The 14,229-nt window shown below is 39.1% G+C and overlaps 1 protein-coding gene across 1 annotated transcript; it reads left to right on the top strand.

The window, feature by feature from the left end:
* Positions 1-3,985: 3,985 nt before the first annotated feature.
* Positions 3,986-4,918, top strand: LOC141518992 (olfactory receptor 4D11-like). The gene has a single exon (XM_074231417.1). The coding sequence runs from the start codon at positions 3,986-3,988 to the stop codon at positions 4,916-4,918; it is 933 nt and encodes a 310-aa protein (XP_074087518.1).
* Positions 4,919-14,229: the final 9,311 nt, after the last annotated feature.

Raw genomic sequence — 14,229 nt, 5'->3', positions numbered from 1 at the left:
AGTGAAAATTATATCTCTTCTATGTTTCTTTTTATCAGAAAGTTTGATTCAAATTTAGTTTGACTTATCAAAAGTGGAAATCCATTAGAGAGTTGAGTTGAATTTCTTGGCATTACTAAGTATACATGCAAAAAGTCATTAAGAAATGTCCTTTGCTAGGCCCCCTGTGTGTTAAGCCCTAAGTGCCCTCCTACCCAGGGTACCCTTTGTCCCAGCTCATCCCACCAGGGACCTGCATGCCTGCTCTAATTGCTCTGTACTCTGTACCTCTCTCTGGAGGTGCTCCTACCTGCCCTGGCTCAAAAGAGCTGCATAATAGACAAGACCCATCCTCCTAACGTGGGAAGGCGGCCAGCATGATGGCCAACTGTGAGTGGTGTCAGGGTCTGGGACACTGAACATAGCTGTCTGATGAACTAGATCATTTGGCTTATCTAGATCTGTTCTATTGCTGAAGTCTGTGTACAGAAAGAACAATGGGAAAATGATCATAACCATAATGATAATAGCATAGATATAATATTGAAATGTTTTCAAATCATTTTTAAAATATCATATTGATCCTCTCAACAAACCTACAAGGTAAGTGCCCATTATTCTCATTTTGCATAGGGGGAAACTGAACGAGAGAGGTTAAGTGGTTTGTTCAGGATCACAGTGCAGGAGTCTAAATCAGATTTCCAAATCAAGTCTTTCTGACTTCAACTCCTTTATTTGAATGTTTAAGATATCTATTATTTTTAAAATGTAAGTGATACCCCTCCACTAAAATAGGGCTTGATCAGTAGGAACTGTAATGGGAATAAAATAAAACCCTCTGTGCTCAAACAGCTATGGAGTGATCCTAAAACAGGGTGATCCTAAAACAAAAGATACTTTTTAATGTCCTGAGTCCCTTACAAGATACTTTTGTTTGTGATATGATCATGAGAGTTTTAGCTCTCTTAGTCATCCAATCCCAGATTGAGAGAAAGAGCCTTAAAGTTATTTCGTACCATCCCTTCATTTACAGGTAAGGAAACTGAGGCCTATGTAGGTTCAATGATTTCTCCAAAGCCAGCAGGGTAGCAAGTGACAGAGAACGATTCAAATCACCAGGGAAGAGATAGGAATAAGCATGTTTTAAGCTCCTACCATCAGCCAAACATAAGAGTGCAGTGTAGAAGTGTATGGGAAAGGTACCATTATTATCTCCATTTTACTTTTTAGGAAAATGAGATTGGCCTAGGCCATATGACTTCTTGAGAGTCACATAACTTATTAAGTGTTAAGGCCAAATTGAAATGCTCAGCTTGGTAACTGCAGGCACAGAGCTCTGTCCATTACACCAACCTCTCTCACCTGGTTCCTTATTTAAAATTGAGTTCTCTTCACCTCCCTCCCATTCTATTGGTATGACCCTCAGGAACCTACACTTAGTAGGTCTAGTTACATGAGGTCAAAGGTTCTGACTGACTTTAGTGACAGAATTTTCATATATTAAAATACTTGCATTGAAAAGTTTTTAAATAATGCTATTGGATGACATCTCTATAGTGCTTTATCTCTGTCTGACAAAGTAATAAAAATGCTACAAATATTATCTAATTTGATCCTCACAACAACCCTGGAAAGTAGATCTATAATTATTCCCATTTAACAGATAAAAAAAGTGAAGCAAACAGAAGTTAATTAATTTGCGTCCAAGATAACACAGTGATGAAACTGGATTTGAACTCGGGTTTTCCTTATTCCAGGCTCAGCTCTTTCTCTTCTGAGTTACCAAGCTGTCATTAAAAGTGCTGGTTTGTTTCAAGGGTTCGAGAAGGGTTTCCTAGAAGGAACTTTAGAAATTCTTGAGTCTAAAACCCTCAATTTATAGATCAGGAAACAGACCAAGAGGTAACAACTTATACAAATTATAAGTTAGAAGCAGAACCCCTCATCCTCTGGGCTCTAACCCACCACTCTGTTGCTCCCTTTTTTATGGCAAAGTAAATTTTAAAAGGCTGGACCACCCTACGAGATCTCTAGTGGATGCAACCAAACTAGAAGAGACTCCATGGCGGACTGTATTCTGTATCTTTTGCCTGATCTAAAAAAATAGCAGCTGTGTAATTGTATGGACAAGGAAACAGAGGAAATTGAGCTGAACCTGGACTGAAACTCAGTCTTATTTTCTCACTAAAACAGGCTCATTAATATCTAGAGTTGCCAAGTACCATAGAGAATACCCAGTAGGACTCCTTCATTTTAAAGATGAAGAGACTAAGCCTTGGGTAGATGAAGTGAACTTATCCGTGCTCATGAATTCCTTAAGTGAAAAAGATTGGCTTAGATCCAGGTCACCAAAATGCTTGGAGCATTCTCTGCCCATTACTCCAACCTGCTTAATATCTACAGATCAGTCAAATTTGTCACAAAATTCTGAGAAGGAGGAAAATAAGGGAAATGTCACAATGAACTTCATAGGTAATTAGAGGGTCCATAATTAAAGCATCTTTTCTTGTCATTTGCCACATCCCTTAAAAGAAGTGCCCAGAATCATTCTCATCCATTGAACTTCCTGGTTTTACTGGTCTCAGCTGGATGAAATTTGAATGTTCCTGACAAGATCTGAAGCAAAGGCGAGAGCAGAATTTCCAACCTTCACAACAATCTGAGTTATTGTGCCCATTCCTTTTCATTTAATTTAATCTCTGACCTATAAAGTCCATATATAGTCTAAAAAGTAAGTGGTGGAACTGAAAGGGAGTTTTACCAAAGACTCAAATTGGCCAATGATGGTCAAAGCAGTAAGTCAACAAAAAAGAAGTTTGAAATCTAAACCAAACTGTGAAGCCTCAAGAATAGAAGAGAACTGAGGCAGGGAGAGAAGAGGTAAATGATGTAACCTGGACTCAGGTGTACTAGAATGCAGGCTGCAGCAGGAAGAAGAGTTCGCGTAAATAATGGCGTCATTTCTTATGTGCCGTTGTCTATAGACAATGGCATATAATGGTGTCCAAGACCATTGGCAACTGGGTGGTTCAATGGGGAGACTGTTGTACATAAAGTCAGGAAAGCCTGAATTGAAATCCAACTTCAGGCACTTACTAGTTGCATGGCCCTGGACAAATTACATTAACTTCTGCTTGCCTCAGTTTTCTCAACTGTACAGTGGGGGATAATAGTAGTACCTAAATTTTTTCATTTCATTTTTGTTGTTTGTGTTTTTGTGCTTTGCTTTGTGACATGGAATATGTTTTACCTGACTTCAAATATTTATTAGATATTATATTGCTTACCTTTCCAAGGCATGGGGGAGGCACAGAAAGGAAGGAGAGAATTTGGAATTCAATTTTTAAAATGAATGTTTAAAACAGAACTTTAAATGTAATTTGAAAATTTTTAACAAAATTAAAATATATTTTTTAAAAACAGCACCTCCCACACAGGATTGTGGTAAAGATTAAATGAAATGATATTCATACAGCAGAGTGCCTGACATGTATGTACTATATTAATGCGTACTCCCTTCCCAAAGATAGAACAGGCTCAAAATCAGCACCAGGACCTGCTGAACAATAGTTTCCCTTCTTCTTCAATACACTGGCATTCCTAGATTCATTGCCTCCTCCATAGAAGAGTAGCTTATCTATTCATAATTGACATGAATTTTTATAGATAATGAGGCTTTGTATTTCCATTCTGTGCTCAGAATTAAAAAGTAAGGAAAGTGACCAGAACCATTAAGTATCTGGCCGATGGTCTCTAGCTTCATAATCAGATAAAAGAGGCCATAATAAAAATAGCTGATGGGGATAGATATAGAAGAGAGTATCTTAAAATTCTGTGCTTACAGGAGGACATAGGGAGGTCACAAAATTGAGTAAGGAACAAAAGGACTTTGGAGGACTTCTCAATGCCTTGCAACATTCTGTCACACATAAGGTGCACTCTCATTCACCCTATTTATAACATTACATCTTCTTTCTCAAGGTGGCCAAGGAAGTAGAAACAGCTAATGGAACTAGGAAATCACACCAGAGTGAAGGAATTTGTTTTTAAGGGACTTACCCAGTCTCCAGGTCTGAGTATCCTCATATTTATCTTATTATACCTGGTGTATATAACAACTCTACTGGGAAATCTCCTTATCATGCTCACTGTGACCTTCGAGTCTCGCCTTCACATCCCTATGTACTTCCTGCTCCGAAATCTAGCCATTTTGGACATTTGCCTTGCCTCCATAACCACTCCAAAGGTTTTGCTGGATCTTCTATCTGAGAGGAAGACCATCTCTTTCAATGGCTGCATGACTCAAATATTTTTCTTTCATTTCATTGGTGGGACTGATATTTTTACTCTTTCTGTGATGGCTCTTGATCGTTATTTGGCCATCTCAAAGCCCCTTCATTATGTGACCCTCATGAGTAAAGGAAGGTGCTTTGGGCTCTTGGTGGCCTCCTGGATAGGGGGTTTTCTACACTCCATTGTACAGATCTCTCTCTTGCTCCCACTTCCTTTCTCTGGGTCTAATATCATTGATAGCTTCTACTGTGATGTCCCCCAAGTCCTAAAACTTGCCAACACTGATACCTTTGTTCTGGACATCCTAATGATTTCCAATAATGGCCTAATTATGACTCTTTGGTTCTTTCTACTCATTGTGTCCTACACCATCATCATGGTGATGTTGAGGTCTCACTCGGGAGAGGGCAAGAAGAAAGCCATCTCCACATGCTCCTCCCACATCACTGTGGTCACCTTACATTTTGTCCCTGGTATTTATGAATATGACAGGCCCCTCATTACCCTTCCCTCTGACAAAGTCATCTCAGTCATCTTCACTGTCATTTCCCCTCTCTTGAACCCCTTGATTTACACTCTGAGGAACCAGGAAATGAAGTCAGCCATGAAAAGACTACACAGAAAGCTTGTACCTTCTGAAAGGTAATTAGCTCTGTGATAATGGAGAAACAGGAAAAATAAATTTCATTGAACCAAACATCGTTTGAGGGGACCAAAATGAAAGTCAATTATGAATCCAAAGTTGTAATTACAAGTAGGACCCACTAAAAAGACTTGAAACTATATTAGTGTTGGTCCTCCTCTCCTATTGCCTAAATTAGTATTGCCTTGCCTAATTGGCAAGGTTATTGGTAGCACCCAAAACCAATACAGGACAGTGAGAACAGAGAGGAAATAATGACCCTTGTCAAATGCACTTTATATATCTTAAGGATCCATGCAAATGTGAATTATTATTATATCCTTATTAGGTGACGTTTAAAAATCTAAAATGGAATGACAAAAATAACATATGTCCATTATTTCTACAAGGTTCATCACTGTACAAAGACAGCATTTCCCAAAGGGACAAAGTGATGTCTTGCAGAGAAATCACTGACTCTAAGAATGGGTAATTCCATAAAGTACCATGGAAGTGGCACAAGGCCATTATTCCAAGAGTAGAAAATAAAGTATATATTGAACTATATGTACTCCTCTACAGACTGACCATCATCAAATGACTAATTATCTTGGTTTTCTTAATTACAAAGCAAATTTTAATTATTGGGTGTTAAAAGGGAGAGTGATTGTGACATAAAAACAGGGGGAGGGATCAATAAAATTTTTTTCCAAAATAATTTCATTAAGATCTCTGCTGTTTAAGTCAAGAAAGCACTGGTAGGGGCATCTAGGTGGTGTAGTTGACAGAACACCAGCCCTGGAGTCAGGAGTACCTGAGTTCAAATCCAGTCTCAGACACTTAATAATTACTTAGCTGTGTGGCCTTGGGCAAGTCACTTAACCCCATTGCCTACCCAAAATAAAAAAAAGAAAGAAAGCACTGGTGGCTAGGGATAAAAGTAGAATGTTGGTGAGGGAATAAGAAAAAACAGAAATCTAGGAGGATAGCAAATACAGATATCAACTACAATTTTCATAAAGGCACCTTGCTTTATCACAATTATATCTTCTTCAGACCCAGCACTGTTCTCTGTCCACAATGGACTCTTAATTAATATTAGCTGATAAGAAAGATGGAAGGATAATAAAGGAATATTTTATACACATGCATACACACATAAATAATTATCCAGGCTACATTCTAATCAAGATGACATATGGAAAAAACAGTAGTCTGGGAGTAAGGAGATTGAAGTTATATCCCTAATCCTCCTAGAGACACAATCCATGCATGTAAAGTGAGTCACCTTCTTCAGGTCTCTGTTTTTCACAAAACTGAAAAGACATAATCAAAGGATTTGATTAAACAATTTCTAAGAGAAGAAAAGCAAATCAACACCTCTATGAGGAAACTGCTCCAAAATAGGAAATAGGAAATAAACTCTGAAGTATTATTTCATCAAATTGATATTGATGATAAAGATGGAAAATATATTTGTAGAACTCTAAGAAGGGAATCATATTAATGCACAATGGGGTTGGGAAATGGTTCAAGTACCAAGGAAAATGTTTGTAATATGAAAAAAATATTATAAACACTCCCATTCAGAGACAATCAAAGGACCTTTCATCTGGCAGACTGTATGACTATTGTCCACGAACCAATTGAACTGAACCCAGACAACTTCATTGCCATAAAAATTGCCACCAAGGGATAATTATTTTAAGCTTCAACAGCACGTGGAGCTAGGGCAATAGCTACGACAAAGGATTTTAATCTTTGCTTGCTGAGGTAACATCCATCCCTGTAAAATTCCAGATTTCTTAATTTAAGAACGAGTATTTCATTTGAGGTCCTTCAACTAATGAGCAGTATCAAGCCTACAAGGGAAAACTAACTTTTACCCTGGGACTAAAAACTGTCAATCTCAGTGATCCAAGAGACATAATTGCCCCATCATAGGAACTCCTGGGAGCAGAGTTTGATACATGTGAAAGAGAAATTATTCAAACGTGGAAAAGAGAGCTTCATAGCACCAGATGCCTTTGCTTCTAACATAACTTTCCAAACTACCACAAAAGTAATCATATTGTGAGTTCAGAGGGTCCCAGGACTGAGCTAGAGAATTCTTCCCCCTAAATAGAGCCCCTTCTACTTAGTCACTGGTCCTGAACCAACTGGACAAGACCTTGGAACTATACCAGTGAGTCCACCTTCAACAGAACAAAGTTGTTCCAAGATTTGAGGAAGAAGAAAAATGAGTACTATGTCTTTGTAAATATATATATATGCTCTCCCATTCATGGGCAAGAAATGCAAAATACAGAAAGGAACAGTGGATGAAGCAAAGATCATGGATTACAGTTACAGCTTAGTCATGAATAGTTGTTTGACCTCTAAACAAGTTGTTTTTCTGTTTATGTTGGCTGAGAGGAAGGAAGGAAGGAAGGAAGGAAGGAAGGAAGGAAGGAAGGAAGGAAGGAAGGAAGGAAGGAAGGAAGGGAGGGAGGAAGGAAGGAAGGGAGGGAGGGAGGGAGGGAGGGAGGGAGGGGGAGGGAGGGAAGGAAGGAAGGAAGGAAGGAAGGAAGGAAGGAAGGAAGGAAGGAAGGAAGGAAGGAAGGGAGGGAGGGAGGAAGGGAGGAAGGGAGGAAGGGAGGAAGGGAGGAAAGGAGGAAGGGAGGAAGGGAGGAAGGGAGGAAGGGAGGGAGGAAGGGAGGAAGGGAGGAAGGGAGGAAAGGAGGAAGGGAGGAAGGAAGGAAGGAAGGAAGGAAGGGAGGAAGGGAGGGAGGGAGGGAGGGAGGGAGGAAGGAAGGAAGGAAGGAAGGAAGGGAGGAAGGGAGGAAGGGAGGAAGGGAGGAAGGGAGGGAGGGAGGGAGGGAGGAAGGGAGGAAGGGAGGAAGGGAGGAAAGGAGGAAGGGAGGAAGGGAGGAAGGAAGGAAGGAAGGAAGGAAGGGAGGAAGGGAGGAAGGGAGGGAGGGAGGGAGGAAGGAAGGAAGGAAGGAAGGAAGGAAGGAAGGAAGGAAGGAAGGGAGGGAGGGAGGGAGGGGAGGGAGGTGGAGAGTTGAGAAAGAGAAAGAAAGAAAGAAAGAAAGAAAGAAAGAAAGAAAGAAAGAAAGAAAGAAAGAAAGAAAGAAAAGATGAAGAAGAAAAACATCCACAATGAGAAAAAGCAGAATGAGGAGGAAGAAAATAAGATGAAGAAGACTGAAGAGGGGGAGGAGGAAAAGGAGGATGAAAACAAGAAGAAAAGCAGAAGAAAAGATTTTGCTTTTGGGACATGATTCCAAACTATCAAAGACTGATTCAGAGCTTTATCGGGATCCAATTTCTCCAGTATAGGAGGAAGGAGAATCAATGACCAGGTCAGGGTTAATGACCAAGGAAAGATGGAAAAGAGTGAGGAGAAGTTCCAAGATTTTATTGCTAAAAGCTTAAGAAAAAAACTATTTATTCTACTTTATGCTTTCCAATTTCAATATTTCTAAAAAAAGATCGGTCACAAGCGACTGTATATGTTGCGCTGAAGAAGTACTTACTTCCTTCAATTTCCAAAACATTTCAACACACTCAGAATTTTAATTTGATCTAGCCCTTAAAGAAAAACCTTTGCCAAACAGTAAGGAAATGACATCACCTTATAAATTAAATTATATTTAAAGGGTTCACAAATAGGCTGATTGCGGGGGCTGAACAGATCACTAAGAAATCAAGGACTTTAGCTCTTTATTCTCATTTCTTATCTAAAAGTGTTTAAGATTCTAGGTATATGTTCAAATGCCACCAGACCAATGTTTGTCAGGTGAGGTTAATAAGATAAACTCTTAGATATGCAAAATTTGTAGAAAGAATGGGGATGAGTCCAAAATTACAAAAGGAAATCAAAAATTTCTACACAAGCCAAGATAATTAGTCATTTGATGATGGTCAGTCTGTAAAATAGATACAGTGCAATATATACTTTATTTTCTACTTTGGGGTAATAGCATTGTGCAATTTCTATGGTGCTTTATGGAATTACTCATTCTCACAATCAGTGATTTCTCTGCAAAAAGACCATAATCTGGGGAAGCTAGGGGGTGCAGTGCACTGGCTCTGGAGTCAGGAGTATCTGAGTTCAAATCCAACCTCAGACACTTAATAATTACCTGGCTGTGTGACCTTAGGCAAACCACTTAACACCATTGCCTTGTAAAAACCTAAAAAAAAAAAAGACCATAATCCATGATCTTTACTTCATCCACTGTTCTTTTCCATGTGTTCCATTTCTTGCCCAGGAATGGGAGAGCATATTTCTATATGCACAAAGACTTAGTACTCGTTTTTCTTCCTCCTTAATTCTTGGAACAACGCTGCTCTGTTAAAGATCGACTCATTTGTGTAGTTCCAAGCTCTTGTCCAGTTGGTTCAGGACCAGTGACTAAGTAGAAGGGGCTCTACTTAGGGGAAAGAATTCTCTGGAATTAGAATGGAAAGAAACTTAGATTGCAGATTGCTGGTCCCAAGAATCCCAGAAGAGGTCCATTTTGGACTACACAAACAATCCATCATCTGCCTGTTTTAAACTATACTTAAGCTAGATGCTGGGTTATACGTTAACAATATAATTAAAATTTAAGACAGTCCTAGGCGGCAAAGGACTTGCATGATAAGTACCTGACTTCAGCTTTTATCTTCCTGGTTGTTTGCCTTGATCCCAACCTCAGTTACCAACCGTGACTTCTCAGATAAAGTATACATACCTCTCTGGAATACAAAGCCCTTCACCATTTGTTATGCTCTTTGCTCAACCAAGCTCATCAGCTTATTGTCACCCTATGTAGAATTTTATTGGGCAGCTAAATGGTGCAATGTACAGAATGCCAGACCTACAGTAAGGAAGATATCTTTCTGGTTCAAATCTGGTCTCAGGTACTTAAACCCTGGACAACTCACTTAACCTCAAGTTCCTCATCTATAAAGTGAGCTAACGGAAATTCCAGACCATTCCATTAGCTTTGCCAAGAAAATCCCAACTTGAGTCTCAGACTCAAACACAACTAAAATGATTGAACAAAACAACAAAAAATATACAATACTCTATCTCCCATCTCTTTTACACACCACCATGCTCAAACAAGCTTCTTCCTCACATCTATCTTGCACAATCCCTACCATCCTTCAAGACTTTACTCAAGAGCTACAGGGCTCTTTCCTTAATCATTTAAAGGGAAGGGAAGGGAAGGGAAGGGAAGGGAAGGGAAGGGAAGGGAAGGGAAGGGAAGGGAAGGGAAGGGAAGGGAAGGGAAGGGAAGGGAAGGGAAGGGAAGGGAAGGGAAGGGAAGGGAAGGGAAGGGAAGGGAAGGGAAGGGAAGGGAAGGGAAGGGAAGCCTGAATTCAAATCCAATTTCAAACACTTACTAGTTTATATGAACCTGGAAAAATCACTTGATTTCTGTATAACTCAGTTTCCTCAACTATAAAGTGAATGAGAGTACCTATACATTTTCATTTTATTTTTATTGTTTATGAGTGTTTGCTTTGTTTTGAGACATAAATAATAAGAAAATATGTTTTTCATGACTTCCAATAGTTATTGATATCACATAATTAGCCTTCTCAAGGCATGGGAATGGTACAAGAAGGAAGCAGAGAATTTGGAAGCCAAAATTTTTTTATTTTAGGTTTTTGCAAAGCAAATAGGGTTAAGTGACATGACCAAGGCCACTCAGCTAGGTAAATATTAAGTGTCTAAGTCCAGCTTTGAACTCAGGTACTCCTGACTCCAGGGCTGGTGCTGCATCCACTACACCACCTAGGCCCCAGAAGCCAAAATTTTTTTAAAAGAAAGTATGAAATTTTTTATATGCAATTGAGGGAAATATTAAAACATAAAAATGACTGTTCTTGTAATTTGATTTATCCATTTGGCCAACATCAAAATTTTATCAGTGATTCAAAGAAAATTTTTTCCTGTTGAATATTTCTTAAATTCTGGATGGATTGTTTTCATTTGTTAAAAAAAAAAAAGCTTCATCTTTACACATTCAAAATGTTCTGTTTTTCCCGTTATACTTTTCTTTTATTGTGACTGAGAACAATGTCCCATTCATAATTAAAGGAGACAGATAATACACTGGTGTAGCGGAGAGAGTCGCACACTTTCAGTCAAGAAGATACGATTTCAAATTCTTCTGATGCCAAAACATCGGTGTGACTTGGGCAAGGTAACTAAATTCTCCGAGCCTCTGTTTTTCAAGTGAAATGAGAAAGTCGAACTAGATGGTCCCTGAGTTTTCCTACCAGTTCTTAAGAATGTAAGACTTTAATGTACTTTCCATTTAAATGTATCCAGAAAATATCAGTCACTGAAAATTATATCTCTTCTATGTTTCTGTTTATCAGAAAGTTTGATTCAAATTTAGTTTGACTTATCAAAAATTGAAATCCATTAGAGAGTTGAGTTGAATTTCTTGGCATTATTAAGTATACATGCAAAAAGTCATTAAGAAATGTCCTTTGCTAGGCCCCCTGTGTGTTAAGCCCTAAGTGCCCTCCTACCCAGGGTACCCTTTGTCCCAGCTCATCCCACCAGGGACCTGCATGCCTGCTCTAATTGCTCTGTACTCTGTACCTCTCTCTGGAGGTGCTCCTACCTGCCCTGGCTCAAAAGAGCTGCATAATAGACAAGACCCATCCTCCTAACGTGGGAAGGCGGCCAGCATGATGGCCAACTGTGAGTGGTGTCAGGGTCTGGGACACTGAACATAGCTGTCTGATGAACCAGATCATTTGGCTTATCTAGATCTGTTCTATTGCTGAAGTTTGTGTACAGAAAGAACAATGGGGAAATGATCATAACCATAATGATAATAGCATAGATATAATGTTTAAATGTTTCCAAATCATTTTTAAATTATCATATTGATCCTCTCAACAAACCTACGAGGTAAGTACACATTTTGCATAGGGGGACTACTGAACCAGAGAAGTTAAGTGATTTGCTCAGGACCACAGTGCAGGTGTCTGAATCAGAATCCAAACCACGTCTTTCTGACTTCAACTCCTTTATTTGAATGTCTAAGATATCTATGATTTTTATAATGTAAGTGATACCCCTCTCCTAAAATAGGGCTTCGTCTGTAGGAACTGTTATGGGAATAAACCTTCTGTGCTCAGACAGCTATGGAATGATCCTAAAACAGGGTGATCCTAAAACAAAAGATACTTTTTAATGTCCTGAGTCCCTTACAAGATACTTTTGTTTGTGACATGATCATGAGAGTTTTAGCTCTCTTAGTCATCCAATCCCAGATTGAGAGAAAGAGCCTTAAAGTTATTTCGTACCATCCCTTCATTTACAGGTAAGGAAACTGAGGCCTATGTAGGTTCAATGATTTCTCCAAAGCCAGCAGGGTAGCAAGTGACAGAGAACGATTCAAATCACCAGGGAAGAGATAGGAATAAGCATGTTTTAAGCTCCTACCATCAGCCAAACATAAGAGTGCAGTGTAGAAGTGTATGGGAAAGGTACCATTATTATCTCCATTTTACTTTTTAGGAAAATGAGATTGGCCTAGGCCATATGACTTGTTGAGAGTCACATAACTTGTTAAGTGATAAGGCCAAATTGAAATGCTCAGCTTGGTAACTGCAGGCACAGAGCTCTGTCCATTACACCAACCTCTCTCACCTGGTTCCTTATTTAAAATTGAGTTCTCTTCACCTCCCTCCCATTCTATTGGTATGACCTTCAGGAGCCTACACTTACTAGGTCTAGTTACATAAGGTCAAAGGTTCTGACTTTAGTGACAGAATTTTCATATATTAAAATATTTGCATTGAAAAATTTAAAAATAATGCTATTGGATGACATCTCTATAGTGCTTTATCTCTGTCTGACACAGTGATAAGAATGCTACAAATATTATCTAATTTGATCCTCACAACAACCCTGCAAAGTAGGTCTATTATTGGGGTGGCTAGATGGCACAGTGAATAGAGCACCAGCCTTGGAGTCAGGAGTACCTGGGTTCAAATCCGACCTCAGACACTCGATAATTACCTAGCCATGTGGCCTTGGGCAAGCCACTTAACCCCATTTGCCTTGTAAAAACCTAAAAAAACAAAAAAAAGAAAAGTTTTGGGAAACTGTTGTGATTAGTAGAAATCAATTAGAAAGGTTTAAGATTGTTTTGCCTAGATGAGAGGTCAGTTCAGATTATGTAATATAAATTTATAGGGGGTCCAGTCATTATTGTGGGTTTTCTGAGTAAATGTGTATATTCTTTATTAATTCTTTTTTCCCAAGGTTGCCAAGAAAAAGGAAACATGAGCTAATGGAGCTGGGAAATCATGCCAGGGTGAAGGAATTTATTTTTATGGGGCTTAATCAGTCTCCAAGACTGAGTCTCATCTGATTTCTTTTATTATTTTTGCTATATTTAACAACTTTGCTGGGAAATTTTCTTATCATGTTCAGTCACCTGTGAGCCTCCCCTTCACATACCAATGGACTTCCCTGTTCTAAAATCCATCCAATGTAGACATTTGCCTCTCCTCCATCACTGCTCCAAAAGTTTTTAACTGAAAGAAAGATCATACCTTTCAATGGCTGCATGACACAGATGTTTTTCTTCCACTTCCTTGGTGGGGTTAATGGTTTTTCATATATACATATATATATATATATATATATGTATATACATATACATATGTGTATATATAATGACTTAAGATTGTTATTTTGCCATCTTGCCTTCAAAAATAGGGAATATTACCTTTAGTTCATGATAGCCTCCTGGATGAGAATGCACTCCACTGAACAGATATTTGTGTGCTCCACTTCCTCCCTCTGGGTGCAATATCACTGGGGGCTTCTTCTATGACATCCTCCAACTCCATAAACTTACTGCACTGATACCTTTGCTCTGGAGCTTCTTATGATTTCCTTCAATGGTCTTCTTGCAACACTTTCTTCCTAAGCATTATGTCCTACATTGTCATCATGATGATGTTGAGGTCTCACACAGAAGAGGGCAGGAGGAAAACCTTCTCTACCTGCTCCTCCCACTTCATTGTGTTCACCCTGCAATCTGTGCCCAGCATCTTGTATATGCCAGGTCCTTCATTGGCCTTTCCTCTGACCAGCTCCTCTCTATTGCCTTCACTGTCATCCCCCTGTCATGGACCCCCTGATTTGTACTCTGAAAAACCAAGAGATGAAGCCAACTATGAGAATATTATAGAGATGACTGGTACCTTCTACCAAGGTTTGGCTCTATGCTAACAGGAACCATTGAAAGGTTGACTTGAACTTTATGCCCATTATTTGCATGGGAAAAATATAGTATGAAAGATGAATTTTTGCAGATATC

The sequence above is a fragment of the Macrotis lagotis genome, chromosome 3 (genome assembly GCF_037893015.1).
Source record: "Macrotis lagotis isolate mMagLag1 chromosome 3, bilby.v1.9.chrom.fasta, whole genome shotgun sequence".
Taxonomy (NCBI): Eukaryota; Metazoa; Chordata; class Mammalia; order Peramelemorphia; family Peramelidae; genus Macrotis; species Macrotis lagotis.
This window is presented reverse-complemented; position numbering and strand designations above follow the sequence as displayed.